The 26,698-nt window shown below is 40.0% G+C and overlaps 1 protein-coding gene across 2 annotated transcripts in view; it reads right to left on the bottom strand.

The window, feature by feature from the left end:
• Positions 1–24,645, bottom strand: part of HOMER1 (homer scaffold protein 1) — a 125,914-nt gene extending 101,269 nt beyond the window's left edge. The window contains exon 1 of one of the 2 annotated variants that reach the window (XM_007175868.2): positions 22,841–24,636. In XM_007175868.2, coding sequence (XP_007175930.1) covers positions 22,841–22,845 — 5 coding nt within the window. In that variant the 5' untranslated portion in view covers positions 22,846–24,636. Of the gene's footprint in view, positions 1–22,840 lie in introns of both variants that reach the window. The other variant, XM_007175869.3, reaches the window with a different exon arrangement.
• Between the last annotated feature and the right edge of the window lie 2,053 nt (positions 24,646–26,698).

Here is a 26,698-nt window from a genome sequence, read left to right on the forward strand (position 1 = left end):
ACTCAAAATAAAGCACAGAGGAAAAGAACACAAAAATAGAGTATCAAAGTAATTTTTATGGAACGACTTCAAGTAGCCTAATATACATGCAATTGAAATCCTCAAAGATGGGAAGAATGGAAAAAAATATTTGAAGAAATTACGGTTGGAAAATTTACAAACTGGAAAATATCCTAAAGCCACAAACCCAAAAAGCTTGACAAATGTGAAGCACAAAGAAACATGAAAAAAAACTACACCAAGGGACATCATAATTAAATTGCTTAAAACCAATGATAAAGAGAAAATCTTAAACACAATCTCAGGATTGTGGGGCACATTACATACAGAGGAACAAAGAGAAAAATGATAGCAGACTTCTCATTGGAAACAACACAAGCCAGAAGACAGTGAAACAACATCTTAAAAGTATGAAAAGAAAAACTCATTAAGAATTCTCTACCCAGTAAAAACATATTTCAAAAATGAAAGTGAATTTAGGGTGATGAAAATATCTTAGAACTAGACAGAGGCAATGTTTACATAACCTCGTGAATGTGCTAAATGCTATATGCTTTAAAACAGTTAATGGTTACTTTCATGTTACATGAATTTTACCTCAAAAAAAAAAAAACCTTTAAAAAAATGAGGGTGAAATTATTTTCTCAAGACACACAAAAGCTGAAAGAATTCACCATTGGCAGACCTGTACTGTGGGACAATGTTAAAGGGAAGTTTTAGGTAGAAGAAAATGATACCTTATGGATATCAATATCTAGAGCTACTCAAAGGAATGAAGAGCACCAAAAATGGTAAATATGTGGGTAAATATAATGTGTTTTTCCTTATTTTAAAAATCTCTTTAAAAATAATCAAGGGACTTCCCTGGTGGCACAGTGGTTAAGAATCCACCTGCCAATGCAGGGGACATGGGTTCGATCCCTGGTCTGGGAGGATCCCATATGCTGCGGAGCAACTAAGCCCATGCGCCACAACTACTGAGCCTGCTCTCTAGAGCCCGCGAGCCACAACTACTGAACCTGCATGCCACAACTACTGAAGCCCGTGCACCTAGAGCCCATGCTCTGCAACAAGAGAAGTCACCGCAATGAGAAGCCCGCGCACTGCAACGAAGAGTAGGCCCTGCTCGCCATAACTAGAGAAAGCCCATGCGCAGCAACGAAGGCCCAACGCGGCCAAAAATAGATAAATAAAATAAATTTTAAAAACATAATTGATTAAGTAAAAATAATAACAATTTATTTTGAGGGTTATGTTATTAGTAGAAGTAAAATGTATAACAATAGCACAAACACTATACTATTGTAAGGTTCTTATTATATGTGAAGAGATATAATACCACCTGAAGGTAGAGTGTGATGAGTTAAAAATACATACTATAAACACTAAAGAATCATTAAACAACAACAAAACATATTTAGAGGTATAGTTAGTAAGCCAACATAGTAAATAAAAGGAATTATAAAATATACTCAAGTAAGTATGCCAAAACAAGGCAAAAGAGCAAGAAGAGAGGGGAACAAAGAATAGATGGGACAAACTGCAAACAAGTAAGATGGTAGACTTAAACCCAAATGATATCAATAATCATATTAAATGTATATGGTCTAAACACCCCAATTAAAAGGCAGAGATTGTCAGACTGGATATAAAGGAACACCTAACCATATGATGTTTATAAGAAAATCATTTTAAAAATCATTTAAAATATAAAGACACATGTAGGTTAAAAGTAAAGGTAATCGTAAAGTCTACTCCCATCCCCAGATCGCAAGCTCCATGAGTTTGTTCACCCTTCTGTCTCTAAGACTCAGCAACTGGCATGCTATGTTTATTAACTAATAAAAGCCTTTAGAATTTGTGAAAACTTCTGCCCCACCTAACTACTCCCAGGCCACAATATCTGAGGCACCAACAGCTGTTTTTCTTGCTGTTATCTATATCTCACTTCGAAAAGTCTATTCTCTCTTTCCTACCCAGTCTCCTGGGGGCTGAGAAACCTGGAACCTAATCTTGTTAGATCTGTGCCAAAAGTAAAAGAACACTGTTTCTGAGTGAGGGTCTGGTTAGCTTTTCTTGGATAAAGTACATCTATTTGGCTGCTCCCTGAGAGTAGTGAGTATTTCTTTGTCAGACCAGCTAGAAGCCTTTTGCCATGAACTGGATCCTAGAGGAATAGGGGAATAGAAAATAGACTTGTGGGTTTAGGTTTAAAAGTACAGGGAGAATAGTAGGAATTCAGCCGTTCAAACTGCTTCCTCCTCCTACCTACTCTCCCTCACAAAATTTATATATGTGTTTCTCCTCTCTACCCCATCCTCACCCTAAGCTAACAGGAGATGAACTCTGAGGAGTTAAAGGACTGACTCCTGGTGTTTCTATATCTCTGTTCCTTTCTTCCAACAAAGTTTGGAATATGCTATTGCTAATGAAAATGTGATATATGATGCTTATATTTGTAAGTTACTAAGAATACATTTTAACATTTCAAAGGATTCTATGCAAGGTACTGGGTATATAACAGGCCTTAACCTTCATGGACTTAAAGAGATAATTACAAACTGTGATCAGTATTGCCAAAGAAAATAGAGAGCTGTGGGAAAGAGAGTGCACATCAGGAATGGAGGAAGAGATTTAGATTGGATAGTTAGCTAAAGAGTGGGAATCGGAGTGATAATAGTGTTTCATAGGCTCAGACAATAGCATGTGTGTGACAAAATGCATTTTCCAAAGATGGCTGCAACAATAACTCCTGTCCCTCTTCCAGAACCATGTCATCCGCCTATCAGGAGGTGGAGTTTATGTCCGCTTCCCTTAAATCTGAATAGACCTTTGTGATTGCTAGACCAAAACAATGAGGCCAAAGTGACGCTGTATGACTTCTGAGACCAGGTTGTAATAGGCCATCCAGCTTTCAGCCTGGTTCTTGTAGGGCACTCACTCTTCAAACTTGACCACGATGCAGAAAGGAAAGCTAAACAGCCTGCGGAGAAGAACCAAGGTCCCTGGCTGAGTTCTCAGTCAAGAGCCAACACTATCTTGCCAACCATATGAATGAGCCATTTAAAAGGAGATCTCGCAGCCCCCAGTTAAGCCACCCCAGACAGTGCCACATAGAGCAGATATGAGCTGTCCTCACCAAGCTCTACCCAACTTGCATACTGGTGAGCTAGATAAATGATACTGTTGTTTTAGGCCACTAAATTTTGAGTGGTTTGTTATGTAGCAAGAGATAATCAGAACAATGTGGATAGATCTTGAGGCTGGCAAGAGCTTGGCAGTTCCAGAAACTGAAAAATACAGTGTGGCTGCAACACAGAGAGAGAGATAACACCAGCACCAGCAACAACCAACAGTTAATATTTGGTATTTATTATTTTGTATGGCATTGTTTTGAGTGATTTATATGTATTACTTTATCATTAGAATCCTATTGCATATACTCTTAAAACACTGACTTTAACACATGCGGAAACCGAGGCACAGAGCAGTTAAACGACTTGCCCAAGATCACACACTCAGGCAGTCTACTACAAGAGCCTATGCTATGAACAAAGGCGTACTTCCACTCAAAGGACAGAATGGCATAACATGAGGTGTAGAAAGGCAGATCAAGCCCAGGTTATGCAGATCTTCACAGAATGGGTGGAAGTTCAGGTGTTAGTTTATGAGTAATGGGATACTACTGAAGAGTTTTAAGCAGGGTAGTACATGATCTAACTAATATTTAAAAGATCATTCTGTCTGCATGTGAAGAACAAATTAGAAGAAAGGCAATAATGTTTGACAGCAAGGTACTCCTTGAGAATAAAATTAGAAATAACTAAACTATAATGGTTTCACTGAAAGAATATAATTGATGGATCAAGTTGATAATACCGAGTCCCATGATCAACGTTAACATACAAAAAGAGAACTGCCAAGACACTGCTATTTGCCTTCTGGTATAATGCAACAGACAGGAAGTAAACCACAACCACCTATGACATATTCTTGGGGGAAAAATTTCAAACCTGAATCCAATCAAGCCTAGACCTAGCCACAAGTTTACCAAAGATAGGAGAACAGAGGAACAAGTTAAACAACACCGTGAGGATACTGCCTGCCAAATCCAGAATATGTAAAATTCTAGATGACAAATTTGATAAATAAACAGCAAGAAAGGGAGGATGCTGTTATAGATTAAAAGAAACCCAAGAAATGTATCAACCAAGTGCAATGTGTGAAACATGTCTGGAAGCTGATTTGAACAATTCAATGATTTTAAAAGACTGATGAGGTAATTGGGGAGCTCTGATCACTGATTAGATGTTAAGAAATTATTAGTGGGATTTTTTTGGTATGATGATAGTACTGTACATATTTTTTAAAATAGTCCTATTTCTTAGTGATACATACTTAATATTTACAGGTAAAATTATATCATGTCTAGAATTTGCTTTAAAATAATGTGCAGAGGGACAGGCAGTATAGATGAAACAATATGTGCCATATGTTAATAACTGTTGAAGCTGGATGATGGATGCAGAGGGGTTAATTATACAAATCTCTTTAGGTTTTTGTATGCTTAAAACTTTTCTTAATACAAAATTTAAATCTTAAAAATTTAGGAGTCTATCTAAGCTCCCCTAATCCAACCAAAGTGAGGCTGTAAACTCAGGCAGAAATGACAGGCTAATGACTAAGTATAAAACCTCCAAGTGTTTTGCTTTTTCCTTCAAGAATATGCAACACAAAAGCAGATAACGCTGTAAGAACAGGTGATTCATGAGAGGTGATTAGGCAGTGCCCCTAGCACTCTCTGGGGGTGAGGGGGTCCCAACAATCCCAGTGGCAGGTGAAGATTGATTCATGAGACTACTGTAGCACTAAACATCCAATCAATTACCTTTACTCATCAAGCAACCTCCTGATTGCAAGGGTTCCACTGTGGCATTTTTTTCTATGGGAGAGGATGTATTTCTAATGACTTATTAATAAATTGCCATTCCAGTTTATTTATCAGTCGCTTTTAAGTTTTCGTAGTGTAAATCAGTCCATAGAGCCCCAAATCAGACATCCTAAATAAATAACTAGTAAGCCAAAAAGCCCAGACTTTACAATCTGATAACCACACTGAAATATTGTCAACTTTTCACCACAGAACTTCCTGTATGTTATTATAAATCCTGCACATAGTAATAGAGCTATTACTAAAATCTGCACATTTATAATAAATAGAAAATAAATTTCAAAATGGAATAGTTACCATTTATTGAGTGGCTATTAGTACATCAAGCACTAGATCCTCTGGATACATTTTACTACCTAAATCTTCAATCTGGATGGAGCACATACTATTTCCATTTTACAGATGAAGAAAAGGATGTAAGTGACCTATTCAAGATCACAAAGCCAAGTTGAGGATGGAGCCAGAATTCAAACCTAGATTTGAGGCTAAACCAAAGAGCCTCTTAAATTGTTGTAGGCTAAATAGATTCTTGTGGGTTTTCATGGTTACCAGACCCAAAATATAATCTCTGTGAGTACATGTTTAATAATTTGAGTACCTAGTGAATACCAGGCATTCGGTTAAGAGCTGTGGGGAATATGCAAAGAGGAACCACATACATATCCTATTCTCACAGAGGTTTCAACTAGAAAAAATTTTTTTCTAATAGAAGATAATTATGTAAGAGTACAAAGTGATAAATGCCACAGGAGAGGTAATATAAAGTGCTAAGAGGATTCAGAAAAGGGAGAGATTTCAAAATTTCAAAATACAAGAAATGTATAAACTTGTTAAACAACTGATTTTTAGGTTGGCTTGTACTAACTAATGGATGGTGTACTGAGTGGTGTATGTTTCTTTCTAGAGGAAAGAACACAAGGCCAAGCAATAGAAGGCTAGGCTCTACCAACATCTAACATTGGGACTTTGGGCAAAGCCCTCACCTGCTTCACTTAAAAATAACACAGGTACCGACTTACAAGGTTATTTCTGCATCTGAAAACAAAGGGAAACAAAACATTAATTAAAAAAAAAACCAGGCAGAATATCTCTAAGGTTCTTTCCTCCATCTACATGAAAACTCTACTTGAAAAAGTTAATATACTACTTTAATTTTTAACTTACATTCAAGTTAGACCCAACATTCAGTTACTAAAAGAGGAAAAACAGGCCCTCTGGGGTCAAACAAGTATTTCAACTGCATAAATGCAACACTTTGACATGAACTGAAATTTCACTCTGCTGCTTAAAATCCTCCAGGGTCCTATGACCTCTGCAGACAGACCCATGGAGGGGACATATGAAGCCCCCTAGCATAACTTGACTTGTAGCCCCTAACAGTAACTGGCTAGGGAAGGAGACTATTTGCACCTTTATACTCAGCCTCTGGGGCAGCTAAAGGGTATAGAGGAACATATTCTTGAACACCTGTCATGTGCCAAGCAGTGCAGATACAATTTACATTAAAATGTGATCTCGTGAGGACTGGAATTTTTGTCTATTATGTTCCCTGAAATATCCCCAAGCACTTCAAAAAGTGCTGGTGCACGGTGGACGCTCAATAAACATCTGTTACTTGAATTAATAGACAAGGCAGTCCCTGCCCTCATGACACTTATGGTCTAAACTAATGCTATCATAAGACTTTAGACACATATTTTCAGGTAATAAGTATGAGTATGTTCTATTGTTTTGTTTTTTTACTTAACTTTTCCTATATTAAACTCTAATCTGAGTAATTTAATAATATCTGACTTTAAAGATTCTTGTAATTGGTGAACATGTCTAATAAGAAAGACCTAATCAGGTATTTAAATAATCTTCTGTAGACCTATTAAGGTGACCAACAAGATGGCTTAACTATACAGAAGAGTTTTCATAAAAACAGTTGTATGTGCATCTTATAAAATTAATTACAGTAGAATAGGTGATTATTCCTATCAAATATAATATTTATGGCTGTGTTGGGTCTTCATTTCTGTGTGAGGGCTTTCTCTAGTTGTGGCAAGCGGGGGCCACTCCTCATCGCGGTGCGCGTGCCTCTCACTATCGCGGCCTCTCGTTGCGGAGCTCCAGACGCGCAGGCTCAGTAATTGTGGCTCACGGGCCCAGTTGCTCCGCAGCATGCGGGATCTTCCCACACCAGGGCTCGAACCTATGTCCCCTGCATTGGCAGGCAGATTCTCAACCACTGCGCCACCAGGGAAGCCCACATATAATATTTAAACCTCAACTTCCTTACTGAGAATTAATATTTTCATGGTTCCATCAAGGCCTCCCAAATCAGGATGTTTCAAGATAATCAATGAAATTAGAACATTAAACAGCTTAAGTTCTTTGGATATAAAATACAGGAGGAAGGGGTTTTTTAATGGGTATTTTATTAGAAGGCGATAAAGTCTACAATCTTATCTTTGGCTTTCAGTAATACTAGAACTTAAAAAATTTTTCATGTTCTTTATTTGTAAGTCAAAAAAACACAAAACTTAATTTTAATACCAGAAATGTAACTGTATAAAAACTCTAGTTATAATAACTGTGATTTATTAAGTAGTTCCTATTGCCACAATGTTTTAACAACTTGTTTATATGTGATCCTTTAACCTTCATAATTCTATCCCCATTTTACAGATGAGGAAACTGAGACATACAACACTTAAGTAACCTGCCCAAGATCACAGAGCTAAGAGGATCAATAATTTAAATGCAGCCACTGGCTGGTTCAAGAGACCTCATTTGATTTCTAAACTGCTCTGCCTGTATTATGCTATGCTATTCTATATCACAGCTAGAGCTTCTGCAGCCTAAATCCATCTCTCGATGTTAAATTAAAAAAAAAAAAACACTTTAAAAAATGGTGCCAGTCCCATCAATTTATAGCTTGATGGTGAAATTAAAGTTTATAGAACAAAAGATGAAGTAAAATTTATTTCACTTCAAAGTCTCTGTTTCTTAACTGATTCTAACTACTACAAAAAAAGAAAAATGCTGTTCAATTTGTTATTTAAGACATATTCCTCCAGCATGAAAGTCCCCATAAAAAATAAAATGCTATCCAAGCTGTCATGATAGTGAAATTAGAATTAGCCAAGGAGTACAGGTACTTTGAATGACTAGAAAGAAATCAAAGCCCACCCATCCAAGAAGACTAAGAGTATTTACATTTATCAAGAGTAAGAAAGACAGGGTAAGTTACAGTTGCAAAACTGCTTCCAAAATAGTAATACTGTACTGAGTTCTCAATAGGCATCGGAGCAATGCTCGAGTGCTTACGCCAATCAATTAACCTCTGTGACTTTCCCCAGTATGACAGAAGAAAAAATTCAGTAAAGGACCTCTCTGCACTCTGGTTCCCCATGAGTGCATGTGTGTGTTGTGTGTGGCGTGTGTACAGGGCACAAGTCGGGGATGGGGAGATAAATAGTAAATGGAGCCCCAGAACTCAGGAGAGCGCCAGGACATGCCACAGGACTAGGCTCCAGGATGCTTCCCACAGAAAAGGCTTCAAATGTTAAGAAACTGGTGCCTTTCTGGCAAACTTAATACTTACTAGGTTGGTTTCCTAATATAAGAATGTTCTCTACAGGAGGAAAAGGGCCACTGGGGTGGGGAAAAGTGGCATATGAAAATAACTCTAAATAGAACACTACCAAAATTGGACATACCTCTTCTGTGCTTCGTTTTTAGCAGAATGGAGGCCAGGAAAGCCCTTCTAAGACACAGTTCTCTGCTCCTCAGCTACAGGAGCAACCTGGATTTAGACTGTTTCCACAACAGGAGCACCAAAACCTGTGGCTTTAACCTCAGGTGGGCCCTCCAAGCTCCTCACTGTTCATGGTCGGTAATCTCTCCCATTCTTCACCTCTCTTCCCAAGGCTCTGACCAACCTTCATCCTCTACACCAGGGGTCCCCAACGCCTGGGCCGCGGACCGGTACCGGTCCGTGGCCTGTTAGGAACCAGGCCGCACAGCAGGAGGAGAGCGGTGGATGAGTGAGCAAAGCTTCATCTGCCGCGCCCCATCGTTCCCCAGTGCTCGCATTACTGCCCAAACCACATCCCTCCCCCAACCCCATGGAAAAACTGTCTTCCACAAAACCGGTCCCCCGTGCCAAAAAGGTTGGGGACTGCTGCTCTACACTCTCAGAAGATGGCCTTGTCTTTCATCATTTTCTAGAATACATGCCCATGAAGGCAAGGCTCTTTGTTCACAGATGTAGCTCATATACTTAGAATAGTGCCTGACGCATAGCAGGCATTTAGAATAAATATTTGTTTATTACATGAATGAGGGAATGAATTGAGGAAATGGAGTCCCCCAGCTAAGGAACTCCCTCCCAGTCTCCTGCCCTTTAACTTACAAACTTAACCCAATCATATCCTTCCATACATACTTCCCTCCAGTCTACAAGGAAGATATGCCTCCTATTTAAGGTTAACTATTTCTCCTGTGCTCCAGATTGCATTCTCTCCCATCTCCTTTCTCAGTAATTATCCCTCTGTACTCTAATTTTTAAATACCCCTAGCTATGGACTCCTTTCTCAGGGCCTAAGAAGAATGCTTAGTCCCATTTTGAAAACAAAACCACAACAACTTCTTGAACTCTAGAGCTTGCTGAAGCTACACTCTATTTCAGAGAAGCTTAGTCTTAAAGCAGAAGCCTACACTTATGATCCCTGCTTCCTCATCCTTCATTAGCTCCATCACCCGGTGGCAATTTGGCTTCCATCCCAGGCTGCTCAAACTTCCCAAGGTAAGGTCTTAAAGGACCACTACTTACCCAACCTAATAGATACTTTTTGCCTCATTTGATGTTTCTGCTACATTTGATCCTAGCTACTCATTTCTGGAAACTCCCTTTCTTGGCTTTTCGACACTGTTCTCTCACTGTTCTAGCCTGACAGCTCTCTCAGCTTCTTTGCTGCCCCTTAAATGTCTATTCCCCCAGAGAGGCCTGATCTGCCCTCTTCTATAAATATCCTGAATGAGCTCATCCACATTCAAAGTTTCAACCACTACTTATATATTCTAATGACTCCCAAAACTCTATCATCAGCCTAGTTCTCTTTTCCTGAATACCAGACCTGGATACCCACTATAAGACATTCCCACATAGTTGGCCATAAATACATCAATTTTTACTCAATTTGTCATCTCACCTCACTGCAAACTTGCTTTTCTCCTTGTTCCCCATCTCAACTAATGGCTGACCAAGCCAATCTCCTTACCCCTCTATATCAACAGAGTTCATTGTCAACGCCTATAGATAGTACTACTTAAATCTCTTTTGAATTCAGCCCATGTTCTACTCTACCTTAATTCAAGCCATTATTCTTGACTAAGCTGCTGCCATTAACCTATTACACAGTTAAATTTGAGGATCTCCAAGACCCCCACTCATTTCTCTCTCATATACACACACCCCTCCTCCAAGTCTAAAACTTCTTCCCATATTGTAACCTGAGTAGTTAATCTAAAACACGAGCATGGTATTAACTCTACCAGCTTAAAATTGTTCCTTTGCTCACCACTATGTAAAGCAATGGCCTCTAAAGTGGGGTACAGGAATAAGTTGTTTCCTCCTCTTTCATTTCTATTTTTATGTTTTATAATATATATGTATGTGTGTTTACAAACACACAGTAGGACATGCAACTTATAAATATACACATATGAAGGAATATGCTCAACATCTTTCATTGATATGGGTGCCACAAAAACATGTGGAGACCACTAATCTACAGAAAGTACAATCCTCTAACATGACACAGCCATCATCTAGCCCTGGACTAACTTTCTAGCCAAATCTACTTTTATATTATATCTGAGTTATGCCAAACTACCTTAAACTTTCTAACTAGCATATGCCGCCTTTGAAGCTAGCTGTACCTTTGCCACTCCCCTCCCCAAAATACCCTAACAACCTCCTCACACATTTTCTCTCTCCTCACTGGCCCCCCCGGCCCTCATCAACTCTTGTTTGTTCTTCAATGCTCCAAACAAACATAATTGGCTACGTGAAGCTTTCTCTGACCTTCCCAGGTAGAGGTGGGCACTTCCCTCTCTGTGCTGGCAGATACAATATACATCTCTATTACAGCACTTAAGTCACAGTAATGTAATTTCTTGTTTACATGACTGTCTACTCATCTTTGTATTGCCAGCGCCTAGCGTGACTCATGACACAAATAAAGTGCTTAATGTTTGTTACAAGTGCTCAAGAGGCACAGTGCTAAGGAACAAACTGTAGCAACACCTTAGCTACCTGACACGTTGAGAGAGTAAGTGCTCTGCTTTGCTGCGGTTTGGGCTGATGATCAACTTTAACTTTTAAATTTTAAGATGTGGTTACATCATGAACTGAGTCTTCCGGTGAAATCAGAGAGATTTTTAGAAAGTCAACACTTCATCACCCACCAAATGCTAATCAATTAACCATCAACAGTGTCAACACATTCTGAAAGATGCCCTATATAAATTCAAAAGCTAAGGCTCAGTGATTCCGGTCAAACATGGCAAATTAATTGCACACATATATCTTCCGTTCCTGAAACTACACTAAAATGAAAGTGAAGGGAAAAAGAAGGTATAAACCCATGAAACCAAAGAACAGAAGTGACTCCACTGTGTAATTTTAATACAATTTTGAAAGAAGTAATTTGGAAGAAGGAATAGTACGTGATTTGGCAAAGCCAAGGAAACTGTATAGTGCCTGCAAAAAGGGAACTAAAGAGTGAACAACTTGCTGGCCAGAATTCAGAGGCAAAGGAATTGCAGGAGAGGGTGTGAGGTATGGGACTGATACTGGGGAGTTGATCCAAAGTTTAAGTAACAGAACAATAAGAGTTCCCTTCCCCCCTTTCCCACCCTCCATAGTCAAGCAACTACCTTTGCCAATAGCAGAAAACAAGGATGAAGCATTAAGAGAAAGGCTGCAAACCCTCCCCTTCATGGTTTTCAGTTTACAGCAGGTAATATGCCTCCTGGGTATATACTTTGCTCTCAGAATGCCAAGAGGTATATACATTGGAAGATTGTTCTCTAGAGTGAACAGTCTCAAAGAAAAGACCTACAATCTCAGAGAACAGATCTCTACTACTGACACCTGGAAATCACCCAAGAAAATGGCCTGTTCACCACCTAAATGCCTAACATGAAGCCCACCGGTGACAGGACTCACTGGGTCACAGAGAGCTTCTAACCAGCTTTTTAGTATCTTACTCTTACACACAGCTCAGGATTACCAGATATTCCAGGAAAGTTTCCATCATGAAAGAAGAAACTAAACAAACAAAAAAGGAACACAAAAGAAAATTTAGGGAACAGAAAACAAAACTTCAAAACACTATAAGTGTCCTCAAATCGATGACATATTGAGAAAGAAGACCTGGAAATTTAAAATTATGTGAAAATTAAAAATCCAATAAAAGTATTAGAAGATGAAGTCAAGGAAATTTCCTTAGAAGCCAGGATAAAAAGAAAAAAACTGGTAGATAAGACAAAAAGAAGGTTACCATCCAACTAATAGGTCATAAAGAGAAAAAAATGTATGAAATGATATTTTTTAAAAAGAGAAGAAAATCTCCCAAACTTAGGGAAGTTGACAGGCTGAAATGGTCCAGCAGTGACCAAAAGAACAATTTAAAAAAAAAAATACAAACAAAAAGCGCCACACCACATCATCGTGAAATTTTTGAACAGCAGAGGGAAAAAAATAAATCCTAAAACATTCCAAAGTGGGGTAAGAGTAACACGTGAAGGAATAGGAATCAGAAACAAGCAGTCTTCAACAGGAACACTGGAAACTAGAAGACAATAGATCAGTGCCTTCACAGTAATGAGAGAAAATTACTTCCTGTCTAGAGATCTAGCCTCAATTGAGGGGGAGGGCACTTTCACATATGTCTCAAAAAAGTTATCTCCTACCTAGTCATTTTCAGGTAACTACAGGAAAAGGAGATTCAGTAAAACAAAAGGATAAATGAAGAAAACAAACAGTGTCCAGGAAACAGGAGATATGATGCCTCCCCACCGCCCCCCAAAAAAATTAAGGGAAAGTCTAGTATGAGGACTATATAATATGCCTAAAGAGTAACCAGTCCATAGTGGAGCAGGAATGCAGAGGACTACAGATTTTTAAAAGTTGAAAAAAAACAAAAAAAAAAAATGGAATGGTCATACTGACACTTGAGCATTTGGAAAATATCCATAGGTATTTGATGTGGTGCAGCAGGCAGAATTCTAAGATGGCCCCTAGATTACTGCCCCCTGGTGGGCATTTTCTGCATAAAACTCTTACCTTAAGTATGGGTAGAAGGGTTGAATACGATGGGATGTCACACAGGTAATTAGGTCACTAATCAGCTGACTTTCAACTAATCAAAAGGGAGGGTACCCTGGGTGGCCCTGACTTATTTAGGCGAGTCCTTTAGAAGAAGATGAAGCACCAGAGAGGGGCTCCTCCTGCTGGCCTTGAAGTCACAGTCACTTTGAGTTCTATAGCTGCAAGGAAATGAGTTCAGCCAACAACCACGGGAGCTTTGAGGGAGATGCTGATCCACAGATAAGACTCTAGTCCCAACTGCCACCTTGACTGCTGCTGCCTTGTGAGACCCTGAGCAGAAGACCCTGTTAAGGTGCCTGGATTCCTGACTCACAGAAACTGAGATAAATGGGTGTTGTTTTAAAGCCACTAAAATTACGGTGATTTGTCACACAGCAACAGAAAACTAATACGATAGGATGTGGACAAACTTAAGGATAGCTAAACAGGATAAACAACTTAGAAGGAAATCATACTTCCTCCAAAAGCATAAAAACTTCAGGAGTCAGACTTCCCTGGTGGCACAGTGGTTAAGAATCCGCCTGCCAGTGCAGGGGACACGGGTTCGAGCCCTGGTCCAGGAAGATCCCACATGCCGCGGAGCAACTAAGCCCGTGCGCCACAACTACTGAGCCTGCGCTCCAGAGCCCGCGTGCCTAGAGCCCGTGCTCCGCAACAAGAGAAGCCCACGCACTGCAATGAAGAGTAGCCCCCGCTCGCCGCAACTAGAGAAAGACCGCATGCAGCAACGAAGACCCAATGCAGCCAAAAATAGAAATAAATTAAAATAAATTTAAAAAAAAAACAAAAAAAACTTCAGAAGTCAAAGCAGTGTCAGGTAGTTTCAAAATAATACATTCCGAAATGCCAGAAAGCAGACGTCACTCTGAAGAAAGGGGCGTTAACTGGTAAGTACTGCTGGAGGTAATCAGGTTTAAAGAGACAGAGATCAGTTTCAAGTTGTCCTGGATCTTTTAGCTTATAAACAGTAGATAAAAGGTTCAATCAGGGTTTCCCCCTTTAGTTCAAATTTATAATGTTTTGCAATTTGCAAGCAGAGAAAAGAAAGCTTCAAGAATCATCGAGGCTTCTGAATGGACAGAAGTTTCTCAAACGTAAGCTTCGTTTTTCAAACGCCATGACTCTCTAAGTAAGGTCCTTGGACCAACATCAACATCACCTGAGAAGTTATTGGAACAGCAAATTCGTGGGCCTCACTTCCAGACCTACTGAATCAAAAACGTGGGTTGAAGTCCAGCAATCTGTGTTTTTAACAAGCCCTCCAGGTGATTCTGATGCAAGTTCAAATTTGAGAACCACTAATCTAGTGTGAATTTCTGCCGCTACCCTGCTATGCTCTGGTCTTCCTTCTTGAGTCAAGAGTTAAAGCATTTCCAAACCTACTGTATCCAACCTAGATCAAAGTATCACAGTCACTAACACATGGTAGGAGCTCGAAAAGTGTTTGCCAAATAAATAAGAGATTAGGATTCAGGTATATTTCTTTCACCAGAGGGTTTTTAGAACACTGGCTATGAATGCCTTCAGGCATGACATGCTCTCTTCACTTTCCCACAGTCCCCACCAATCCTTACTACCTTCTACCTTATATATTCACACATTTTTCTGCCCAGCCAATGATAGCATTACAGTTTGGGACCTCTGGGGGAAAAGATTCAGAAAGAATAACAATTTTAAATCTGTATACAATATGGCCCAGCTGTCTCTTACAAATTCTAGGGAATCAAACAACTTACAGCTGTTGCATGATGATTCAGGAATTGTACTGTATGCTACAAGTGATCCTTCCACTTGTGGGTCTCATGGTCCAACATTAAGCTCTAGGAAAAGTGTTTCAAGATAACATCTTAAGCATTCTTTTTCTGGTCTGAAGTCTTCAGAGAAGTAGACCCTGCTTCCTCACATATTCTTGAGGCTCATGTGTCCAGTAACTACAAGAGCAGTTAACAGGGCTTTGACTGATGGAATTTACACTGTAGAATCAACTTTGGAAACTATACAAAACACATGTAATAACATTTCAATTCATTTATGAGAAAGACTTCAGTGTATTTAAAATATAATGCACTGAGCAGACAATGATTACGCTAAAATTAGAATGCACTTTCTTTCAGTACCATCTAAAAGGAAAACAACATACATTTAGTTAAAACTCACTATCAAGACACTAAGCTTACATTAAATTAGAATGTTTTTTTTTTAACTATGAGGGGTTAGAAACCCCCCCTGTATATGTGAGCATCCACTTAGGATCCCCTGAGCTAATGGTAGGAACCCCAAGGAGCTGGAGATATAGCACATGTTCTGCCCCTGCATAACCCCCCCTAGTCACATTTTCCCTTTGAGCTCTAGCTCCAAAAAAAGTGGGGATTAGTACTAACATTCTGAACTACTCCTTACACTTAAACAAGAAACTATTTTTGCTATCATTGGTGTAATTACTTCTTTAGCCAATTTTGAAAAGAAAAATAAAATTTGAAATAAACAAGCTAAAATTGATACAAACACATAAGTATCTGTATATGTAGGAACAGTGACTGATCCTGGTAACTTTGTACTGTAGATATTAGTATTTTTTAATACCTTCACTCTTTAAACCCAAGAGAAGCTCTAAAACTTAATACATTAATCACAGAGAAACTTAAAGATTCAGAAAGACTCAACAAAATTTCACAATCGTATGTCCCAGAAATAAACATGGTAGCACTTTAATGAATTTCCTTCAAATCTTTTTATGCATGTACAGATGTATTTTATATAGTTGAGAATATACAGTTTTGCATCCTGGTTTCTAAACGACCACTGCACCATCTTTGAAAATATTTTTCAGGCTAGCTTCCTACCATATGACTAGCCTATAGTTTACCCACAGATCATACACTAATTACTCCAAATATACTAATATGCTACCAAGTAAAACTAAGTAGCAATATTGCCATTAATGTCTTACTACCCTCACATTAACATAGGCATAGCAATAAATATCAATTTAGCATTAAAAAAATAGTAAATGAAAGCAACAATAAAAATAGACAACTAAAATCCTATATATTTTCAGTTGAGTAGGGAAAAAAGGCAGCCTGCAAGATCCAGAACTATTTTTTTAATCAACAGAACCTCAAGGAAGATGAGTTGAAGGGTGATTTGTGAGTCTTCCCATTCAGCTGAATGTATACAGATCCCTGGCAAAACTGAGTACACAAGAGTAGGTGGAATCCTCATTCTGTAAACATCTTGGGAGCTGGCAGGGTGATTAAGCAAAGCACATGAATTTTAATGTTAAAAGTCATATGACAGAGATTCATAACTACAGAGGACAGAAAACAGCAGTTTTACAAGATAAGCAAAAAGAAAGCACAGAAACGTAAAAGGATAAGCTAAGCACACTCAAATATTACAGTTGGTTCAAAATAATTGTCCTACCTAAGTTTAGTCATGTACAGACTTACCTTCCACAAAGGAACACGGACAGAAATTTTCTAATACGAGTACTTTGAGCTCTTTGATAGTCAAATCCACTTAAGAGAATTTTGTAGAGACCGTTATTTTTTATTTTTTTATTTTTTTTATTTTTGGGAGACCGTTATTAAGAGCCTAATGGGGGAAACTGAAAGTAACTAGGGCAGAAAATACCAACTCATAGAAAAGCCTTATTCAAAATAACCGTCTTAAACTTCATACTTAAATGAAACAGAAGGAAAGCAACACTACTTAAGTAAGATTGAGGCATGCTTAAATGTAAAGGTTAAAGGATCCAACAATTCACCAAGAAAATTTGTCAGAAGAATTGGTACATCCAACTTATACCCAACTGCTAGGAATCGGCATTTTCTGTACACTAAGAGTGGGGTCTAATTCCCCAGATCCCTTCAACTTACACCGCACGTGTGAGCTCTGCTACAACCTAGGTGGTTAGGAAACACACTGTACAGTACTCAGAGAGATGCGTACCAGAGCTGCGGCTCTCTATCTCTGCCCTCCTACTAAAGACAGGGACAAATGAGGAGCAAGCCCTTCTGTGGGCGGGGCAGGGGTCAAGGACACTCTCTTCCACAGCCCTCTGGACTCTGAGGCATGTGGACACATGGATCCAGATGTGCCCATAGACATGACATCATAAACATGACTTAAAACAACCTAATAAAGGAATAAAAGCTGTTTGGTATCTGTGATCCCTCAGCACACTTTTTTGTTTGTGTTTAATTTCTGTCTAACTCTTGTTTGGTAATTTTACAGAAAGCCCTCAGTTCTTAAAACTGCTCTGCCTTGAGGAACTGGTGCCAACTCTTTTCAAAGATAACACGGAAATGCTTCATGGTTTATGGAAGAACATTAAAAGAAAATGTCCATAAAGCAAAGCAATTTTTAAAAAGCTAATATTAGGTGTTAAAAGACTAACGTGATTTTTCAAAAGCTAGAGAAAGTGCAAAGGTAAACTGTACTATGAAGAGAAAGTACTGACTAGACTGCTAATTTTTCGGATTTTATAATTTTATTTTCTGATACAAAAAAGAGAACAATGACGCTTTGCCTTCTTCCAGTAGCCTATCTTAAAAGAGAAAAGATAATTATGTGTAAATGAAATTCAGATCTTAACTAAGTCAAATGTTTGTTTTACATATTTAAAATTCTTTTAGCTACACAAGAGCCATACTGGGTTCACAATTAATCATTGGGGGGAAAAAAAACCCTCATGAGAAAGAATAGTTTGTTTCTTTTCCTTTGCAAGGTCACTAAAAAGTAATTTAGGGACTTCCCTGATGGCTCGGTGGTTGGGAATCTGCCTGCCAGGACACGGGTTCGATCCCTGGTCCAGGAAGATCACACGTACCATGGAGCAACTAAGCCTGTGCGCCACAACTACTGAGCCCGTGAGACGCAACTGCTGAGGCTCGCACGCCTGGAGCCCGTGCTCTGTGACAAGAGAAGCCACCGCAATGAGAAGCCCACACACTGCAGTGAAGAGTAGCCCCTGCTCGCCAAGAAAGCCGGCAAGCAGCAACAAAGACCCAACACATCCAAAAGAAACAAGTAATTTAGTTTTGTACCTGTAAAAGTAATTCTAAATTATACCTACCAGAGAAGTGAGATTTTTAAAAACTTTTAAAAACAAGATGAGAAATAAATAAAACACAAGTGGAGGGTAATGACAAAGGACAAAAAAAGGTAACATATACATGTGATTAATTTCAACTGCTTCCCTAAAAAATGTTGCTTAAAACAAGCAGCACTGATTCTCATCAATTTCATGTTATTTTCAAATCAGATATTTTATTAGGGAGCACAGAAATAACCAATGTGTTACACTTATGATGGATGAAGAAAGGAAAATCAAACTGCAATTAAGAGCACAAGGTCACTGATAAATCTGTCTCTTTTAACAGAGTGATAATGGATGTCCTAATTTTATAGTATACAGAGATATGTTGTGAAAAGTAAGATTTTTTAACCTAAAAGTAAGACTCAGTTCTGTATGATTACACGTTAAAGACCACTGAATGATTAGCCTTTAAAAAGTTTTACTTACTCTTGCAATGCCCATTCAATAAGATTGGAAAATTTTATCTCAATTCCTGTAATGTATATAAATGCTGCTTATCACATGGAGATTCTTTCGAAATGAAGATACTTAATGAGCATGAAACCTTATATTGTCTCAAAAAGCACTCAACTTTTCAAACCTCAACCGAGAAGTCTTTTTGATTTCTAGGAAAATCTCAGTCATTCCACAAACATAATCAATCTCTTAAACTATAGGGTCACTTTACTGTATAAGCCATGGGTCATTACAAATATGCAACACAAACAAGAAACTGCACATTTCATTCAACTAAACAGATCCTAACTGAGAAATAAAGCTATTTAAAATGCCTTATATTCAGTCATTTAAAAATTGTATCAGGAAACACTTAAATATTTGGAACTCATTTTCCCTACTCTTCTATCCAGTGAGTTGGATTAATCTTAAATAACAAAACAAAGCAATGGAGTAACTAAAAATAAATATTTCAACAAAACACCATAGGTCTGGAAAAACAAACACACTGCAGTAGGGATGTTGGACCTTCTGAGATTTTAACCACCTTTTCATCTGAGACATTTAATCACTTAAAACTAAACTGAGTTTACAACTAAGTATAAAGACACTTTTGTCAATCCCTTAACTGCCATGAATTCCATTTCGGGTAATTATCCTAGATCAACTTCTAAGCTATAAACTCCCTAAGGGAAGAAGCACATGTTACTAGTCTCTGTATCAGCAGTACTGAGCTGCTGTACATGCCATGTGATAGGGGTTCAAACCTGGTAAAAAGAACAAATAATTAAGACTTCCATCTAACTTTCCTGATGTTAGAAATGATTGAGTGGTTGCCTTTGCAACAAAGCCCATTCAGATTGCAGTGCATGCTGGATCAAGATTTCTGCATTTTAGCTAAAGTCCCCGGAGAGCAGCACCCAGTAGCCTGGGGCAGAAAGAGGTGTCAGCTTCCTCTCCCAGCAAAGAAGCGACTTGGTTCAGGTTGCAATGAGGCAGCACCCACTTCCATGCTTCAGGAAGTTATCTGAGGAAAGGTGCAGAAGAGGGTTTCCAGAGGCGCCCACAGGCAGGTGAGATAAATCACAAACAGCTTATCAACCTCATTTGCAGGGAAAATCACATTTTAAAAATAACTCACTCTTAATAAGAGGTGGGAGGGAATATTGCCTTGCTGAGGTCACTAAGTTGCCAATGTGAGCTAAGTAAAACAAAAGGTAGCATGAAATACCTCACTGAAGTTATGTGATTTCTGTTGCCTACTCTAATCATTCCAAAATAGCTCCTGACTCACTGCTCTCCTTAGGAGATACTACTTGGAGGACTGGGGGTCATACCTAACAAGGGCTCCTCGCTGGGGCCCGGAAGTTTTCCTAGACTTTACCTTACATACCTGCTCTCATTTTTAGGGGTTCTGATACACCTATTTCACAAACCAATACTTCAACCACCTTCACTGTAATTAAAAACAGTTCAGGCAGCATCCAAAATACTTTGACAGATTCTGCCAACTGTCAGTTTCAGCTGTTCTTTTTCATTTCCACCATAGTTCATAAACTACTATTACAGGAGCCTTAGATTTGTTTTTTGCCTGAACTAATCACTCATTTTCTTTCAAAATCATTCCTTTTGTTTTGATTTTGCCCCTAGACTTGCAATTATATCCAAAACTAAGGCAGAGATAAATTTTTATTATAACCTAACATTAGTCAAAAAAGTATTCATAAGACATGAAACTCTTCACCCACAATATTAAATTTTAGATACCTGTCAGAGTAAGGTAATTTAGGATTGCCTAGGTAAAACTTTAAAGGCCATTTAAAGCTGTGTTCCCTTTTGTTTTAAGTAGGTGCAGGAGGCTGTGCTTATTCCACAAACACTTATTAGGTACAAACACCTACTAAGTGTGGAAACTTCCACAAATGCCTTCTCTTGACAACTTAGATGAAACAAGTCACTATTACTGAGAATTGCAGCCCCAAACGCAGACTTGCAGAAAAATTATGCCATAAACATTCACTCCTTTGCCTCTCCAGTCCACCTTTAAGACTTTATTAAGGACTAATAAATTAGTTTATAAACATTTAATTACACTGAAGTATCTAAAATCCGGGCTATGTGCAGGGGCTTATTTTCATGTTTTAAAGACCAATCCCCTTCATATTAAGTTCATCTCAAGCTTCCCTTGGTAAAACCATGGACATTCATGCAGCTTAAAGGTTGTGGAAAACCATGAATTTTCTTTCTTTCACGATGCCACCACTCCACAGCTTAGAGAGAATGCCGCCTTCAACATGAAAAACTACCACTTGATTTTTCTTCTCTGACATGTTTTAAACATAAGAGCTGCAGACTCTCAAGGGAAGCCATATTTCAAAGGTTTTGAAAAGTAGTATTTTTCAGTATTTTCTCTCATTAAAATTGGTACAATTCATCCAAAACATTTTTCAAATGCCATTATTTTCCAGCTTACATGCTTCAAAACTGCTTAGAGAAAATCTCTCCATCTGAGAGATTTACTTCAAGAAACCAACAGCAAATATGAAAACTGAAGGAGAAAAAGAAATAATTCACTTTTACAGGCTGGAAAAAATTTTTAAACTCACCTAAGACCTTCATTTTACAGGTTAAAAAAACAAGAGTCCACAAAGGTCAAGCAATTTGCCTCAGATCACCAAGCTACTAATAGCAGCACTAGAAATAGAATGAGGTATTTTAATTGCTGTTAGCAGTATCCCAAAACATGCAAGTTATATACATTGTCATCACTTTGTCATTTAAGTTTTAAAAACAAGTATCACTCTTTCTCATCAGTTCCTGATGGACTCCTACAACGTACGTTCTACATCTTCAAATTTAAGTTAATAAACTTCAAGTTCTAATTCCAACAAAAAAGGGTAGTACTATTAAGAACTTTCCTCTGAACGTTTTAAGAATGAAAGTTTAGGTGTGCACACCCCTAAACTGTCACAACGAATTTCAGTGTCTGTCCTTTCAATCTCTGTCCCTTAACTACACTTTAGATGTGTTTTTTCAACTACAAAAAAGAGAGGGAGAGAAAGAGAGAAAATTCTAGAACTTCCTCTTTGACAAAAAATCATTGAAAATCTGTCAATGAAACTAGATCATTACTCCATTAATATATTATGGAAGTCTGGCTTAAATTAGGAAGAGTCACTAGTATTTTATCGAGTTACTGTGTGAAAAGTTAATTAAAGGTTGGAAAATGAACTCTTGGTTGACTTGGATCTGAAAGAAGGTATACATCTGACATTGTTAACACAAACTGAAGACTTGATCATAAAAGCAAAAAAAAAAAAAAAAACAGAGAAAGTGAACAAGTTCCTTCAACAAAAAGCTGTTTCCTATTCAGGCTCTGATCTTCAACTAAATGCAGGGCACTGTGGAGTCCTCCTAATACTTTCAGATTTTCGTTTTAAATGCCCCAATAGAGCAATTCTATAGATTTTAGCTTCGGCTATTCAAGGGCAAAAAGGAGGGCACAGTGAGGACAACAATTTACACTGGATCATTTTCAAGGACTGTAGTCTAACCACTCATTACTTTACAATTGTCCTTTGTGCACCTGACTATTCTCAAAGTACTGAGAGAACGCAAGACTTCTTTTTGGAAGATACGGGCAACAAAACCTAAGACAACACGACTTTGATTCTAAACTGCTGCGGCACTTCGACCAGGAAAGGGCAGTACGTGTGGTCTTCTTAAATACCACTAATAAAGCTACATTCTGGTTACAATAATAGACGTACGTTCCTTAATTACGGCCTCCGGTGTCACTCCACAAAAATAACTTCTTAAAAGGTTAATACACCTATATTTTTAAAGTACGACCAGGTTAGCAAGGTGGCAAATTTGTTTGAAAACATAAAACACAGACAATTCACCACCACCGCTCAGTAACACACATACATAAACAGACTCGAAGCGGGGTTAAGCACAAAATCCTTACCCCATTTTGCCCAACGAAAACTTGCTCGGAAGTTTCTGCTCTTATGCTACGGAATAACTCCAAAGGAATTTCTCCGTCCGTTATTTCGCAGTTGCTTTTCCACCCCCCGAGATCCTTTTGTGGAGGTATTTCAGTGATGCTGAAAATTCAGTTAGTTCCCTTAGGTAAAATGATTTCTCTCTGGGAAATACCAAAATGTTCAAACAGAGGTGGCATTTGCTTATTAGAGTTAAAATGCTGCGCGGAGGAGACGGTGGTCAACTCTATTCCACAAAACGAGTCTATGAATCGGGAAATGCAGAATCCAGCTTCACGGAGTCCTATAAAAAATGAGTTCAGTGGTCATTTCTCTCCTGTCCTCCTCCACACTCAGGGAGAGCCCAGGTAACTCAGCCTTTTCGGTGCTACTAAGGCTGCGGGTTCAAATTTCTCCACCACACCAGGTCCCTGGGGGTGGAGCGTGCAACCCAATACGACGTGCACTTGAGAGATCCCTACGAGAAAATAAAAATCCTAAACGCAGTAATGCCACTGCTTCCCTGCGCTCACATTAGAAAAAGCTATGTAGAAAAATCTCTTCGAAGTGCAAACCCAGCGGCTCGCGACGTGCACGGCACTCCACATTGGAATCTGTCTTTTAATTTTTTTCCCCCTCCTAAGACTGGGAGCAGAGAGGAGGCGGGGAGGAGGAAGAGAAGGCTGGGCAGGATCGATTCATTCTCCCGAGGAGAACACACGGAGCCATTTCCAGGCTGGCAGCAGGCTGGGGGCGCAGCGCACGCCGGGGAGCAGGGGGAGGGGGCCGGATCCCACCTCCCTCAGCCCCTGCCCGCCCCCCGCCGCCGAGCACAATGGAGCCCGGCTCGCGCCCGGCCCTTCATTCGCTGCTGCCGCTCTTCCCTCCGCTCTTCGGAGCACCGCAAGTTCGAGGCTCCGGCGGCGGAGAATGAATGAATCAGAGAACCAAGCCCCACGCTGGCCCCCGGCACCCTGCCCCCAGCTCCGGGGCGGGCCGAGCAGCGGCAAAGGACGGGGCTGAAGGGTCGACGGGCGCCCGCCCGAGTCGAGGCGGGCGGCTAATCCCGCGTCGGGACCAGGGGAAAGGGGCTCGAAGCCGCAGAACAGCCGCTGCTCCAGCGCCCCCACCCCTGCTCCTCGCCTCGCCCGCTCCGCGCCGCTGCCACACGCCGCCTCACAGTCCCCGGGCCCCGCCGCCGCCTTCTCACACTTCCATCACCGCCCGCCTTCGCCGGCCTCCAGCTCCTGCTCGGCAGAGCAGCGCTGGCCGGGCGGCCCGAAGCCCGCCGCTGCCTCCGCCTCCACCGGCCGCTCACAGAGCGGAGGGCGCCGCTTCCCAGGTCAGCGCCGCCCGCAAGAGGCGAGCGCGGCAGTGGAGCTGGCTGCGAGGGGCGGGGGAGGGGGCGGGGAGAATCGGGAGCAGTGCGGTCCCTCCCCCTGCTCGCGGGAGGGGGCGGGACGCGGCCGCGAGGACGCGGTTGGGCACCAGGGACTGGGGTGCTGATCCGTCTCGAGGGCCCGGCGGGGCCCTGAGGGTAGCGGGAGGAGGCGGCAGCTGCGAGGGCGGCGGGGACGCTCGTGGTCACGGGCCGAGCCGGCCCTCGTGGGGAGCTAGGCCAGGCGGCAGGTCCGGCGGTCCGTCCTTGCTTTCCCCCCCTCCCCTAGTGGTCGGCGGCGCGCGGGCCGTGCGCTCTGCTCCTCTGCTGGCTCCTGGCCCCGCTCCCTGCCGCCACAGCCTCCTCCGCGCCCCACACCCGGTGCTCTCGCTGAGTCTCCATCCTCCCCGCAGGAGGACCTTTAAATAGCAACGTCAGCGCGCTCCTCTCCGCACACACGTCACCCGCCGTTCACGTCACCGGGGTGCGGGGGATGATGTCACGCGGCCGGAAGTACTGCTAAATTAGGGAAGGAGCAGGGGGAGGAGGACTCGGCGAGCTCCTCTGTGCCCACCTGCTCTCGCTTCTCCTTAAAGGCCAAAGCGCAGGAGACAGCCGAGAGGAGCGGCGGGAGGAGATTTCCTTGCAACAAATGTGCCAAACACAAGTGAATCATTCATAGCAACAGTGCCGAAGTGTCAAGCGGGTGATAGCCTATCTCCCACTCCCACCCCTGTTTCAGCAGCTTTCCCGGGTTTCTCAAGTCCCCACTAGCACGGAAATGTGGGAGGAGAGACTGAGCACAGTGGTAGATATGTTTCCAGCAAGACTTGGGGAAAAGCACCTTAATTTTCGAAAGAGTTATTAAATGCCATTATGGACTTAGTAGTCTTTAAAACTTTTTTTCTTTCTTAGTGGCTACCTAAATCACTAAAGAATAAAGAGCGGAGCCATGAACACTATCTTAATGATATGAAGGATAATAATGGGGTGGGGGGCATCAAATGATCTAAACGTTTTCATTTGCAAAACAGCAATGTTTTGGCATAGGATAATGAGTCAATCTTGACTTTGTTCCCTTATAATTATCGTCATGTACAACACATAGCAAATCCCAGTGTACCCTCTCAGTTCTGGTTTATCAAGAATATGAGTTTCAGTCTATGGAAATTGAAAATAAAAAAGACTACCAAATCCTTTTTGTTTAAGTATTAATACAAGAACAGTTAGACTAATTTTGTCTTCCTTAGTTTTGACCGTATAACGTATAACACAATATCTCTTAAGTATGCTGTTTTTCATTTCCTATATGGCAACGATGAGGAGCCATCTATCTATAGGTTTACTAGCTATGTGTGTGTTTGTGTCTATAATAAATCATGCTATGAATGCTCTTCAAATTCCAAATTACTACAAAGTTTTTTAAATGTCTCCGTTATTTCATAGTTTATTATTAGGTCAACTCAAATAATGAACTTTGATTTGATCTGATTTAACATGGTAACCATGGCCCCGAAACAGAGCTACTACAAAATGCCAAAGGCTATTGCTATTTCAGAGTTAGTCTATAAGTTCAGTGACCATGTTTTCCAAACCAAAATCCAAACACATCATTTAACAATAGACAAAATATTTGCAATCTGAAATGACCTGGGAAATTCAGGACATAGGATTGCCAACCTATTCGATGATTGTTAGGAGAGCTGTAAATGGATATCAGTGCAGTTTAAATAAAAGAAGCTAAAACTCTACGGAATTTATATCATGTGTAGTTTTTTTTTTAATGTTTTTAATATTAAACTACTCACATGATTCCTAATTAAGGAACATTGGTTTTTACTTCTTTCTGCATTTACTCTTTCTTGATCAGGTTAGGAGCCCAGGACTAAAGAACACTAGCCAAAAGAATTAGGACCAAGTTGCAACTAAATCAAGCTTTCTGTTATCTTCACATTATAAAATCATGATCTTGCTTATAGTTTGAAATATTGAAACTAGTTTCTATTAAGGTTATAACAAAAGTTGATCAAAAGCAAACCCCTGCTTGCCAATTTGTCTAATATATATATCATATTAATAGAAATTGTACTAATTTATATAACAGACAAATGGAGCTTCTTAAGTGTGTATAAAATATTAAAGCAATAGAGCTATCATTCTTCAAATAAAGTCAACTCTTGGCCCTTGCAAATTAAAATACAAATTATTACTCTACTCAAATTTCTCTACAAGCCATTTCCTATCTAAACTAAATCACTTTTCTCTCTTTTGTGCTCTTGCCATCAATGTTAAAGCTCTCAATTTACCATTTTCAAACACTTCATTCTACCTTTTTATCATGACTTCCTCTGGTTTACAATCTTTTTCCCCCTCATCTTTACTCAGCTGTCAAAACAGTATGTTATCTGCCTCCCTGCTTTTACAATGTTGACCCGTCATTAGCGTTTCTGCTTTTCAAATCTAC

The sequence above is a fragment of the Balaenoptera acutorostrata genome, chromosome 2, assembly GCF_949987535.1.
Source record: "Balaenoptera acutorostrata chromosome 2, mBalAcu1.1, whole genome shotgun sequence".
Taxonomy (NCBI): domain Eukaryota; kingdom Metazoa; phylum Chordata; class Mammalia; order Artiodactyla; family Balaenopteridae; genus Balaenoptera; species Balaenoptera acutorostrata.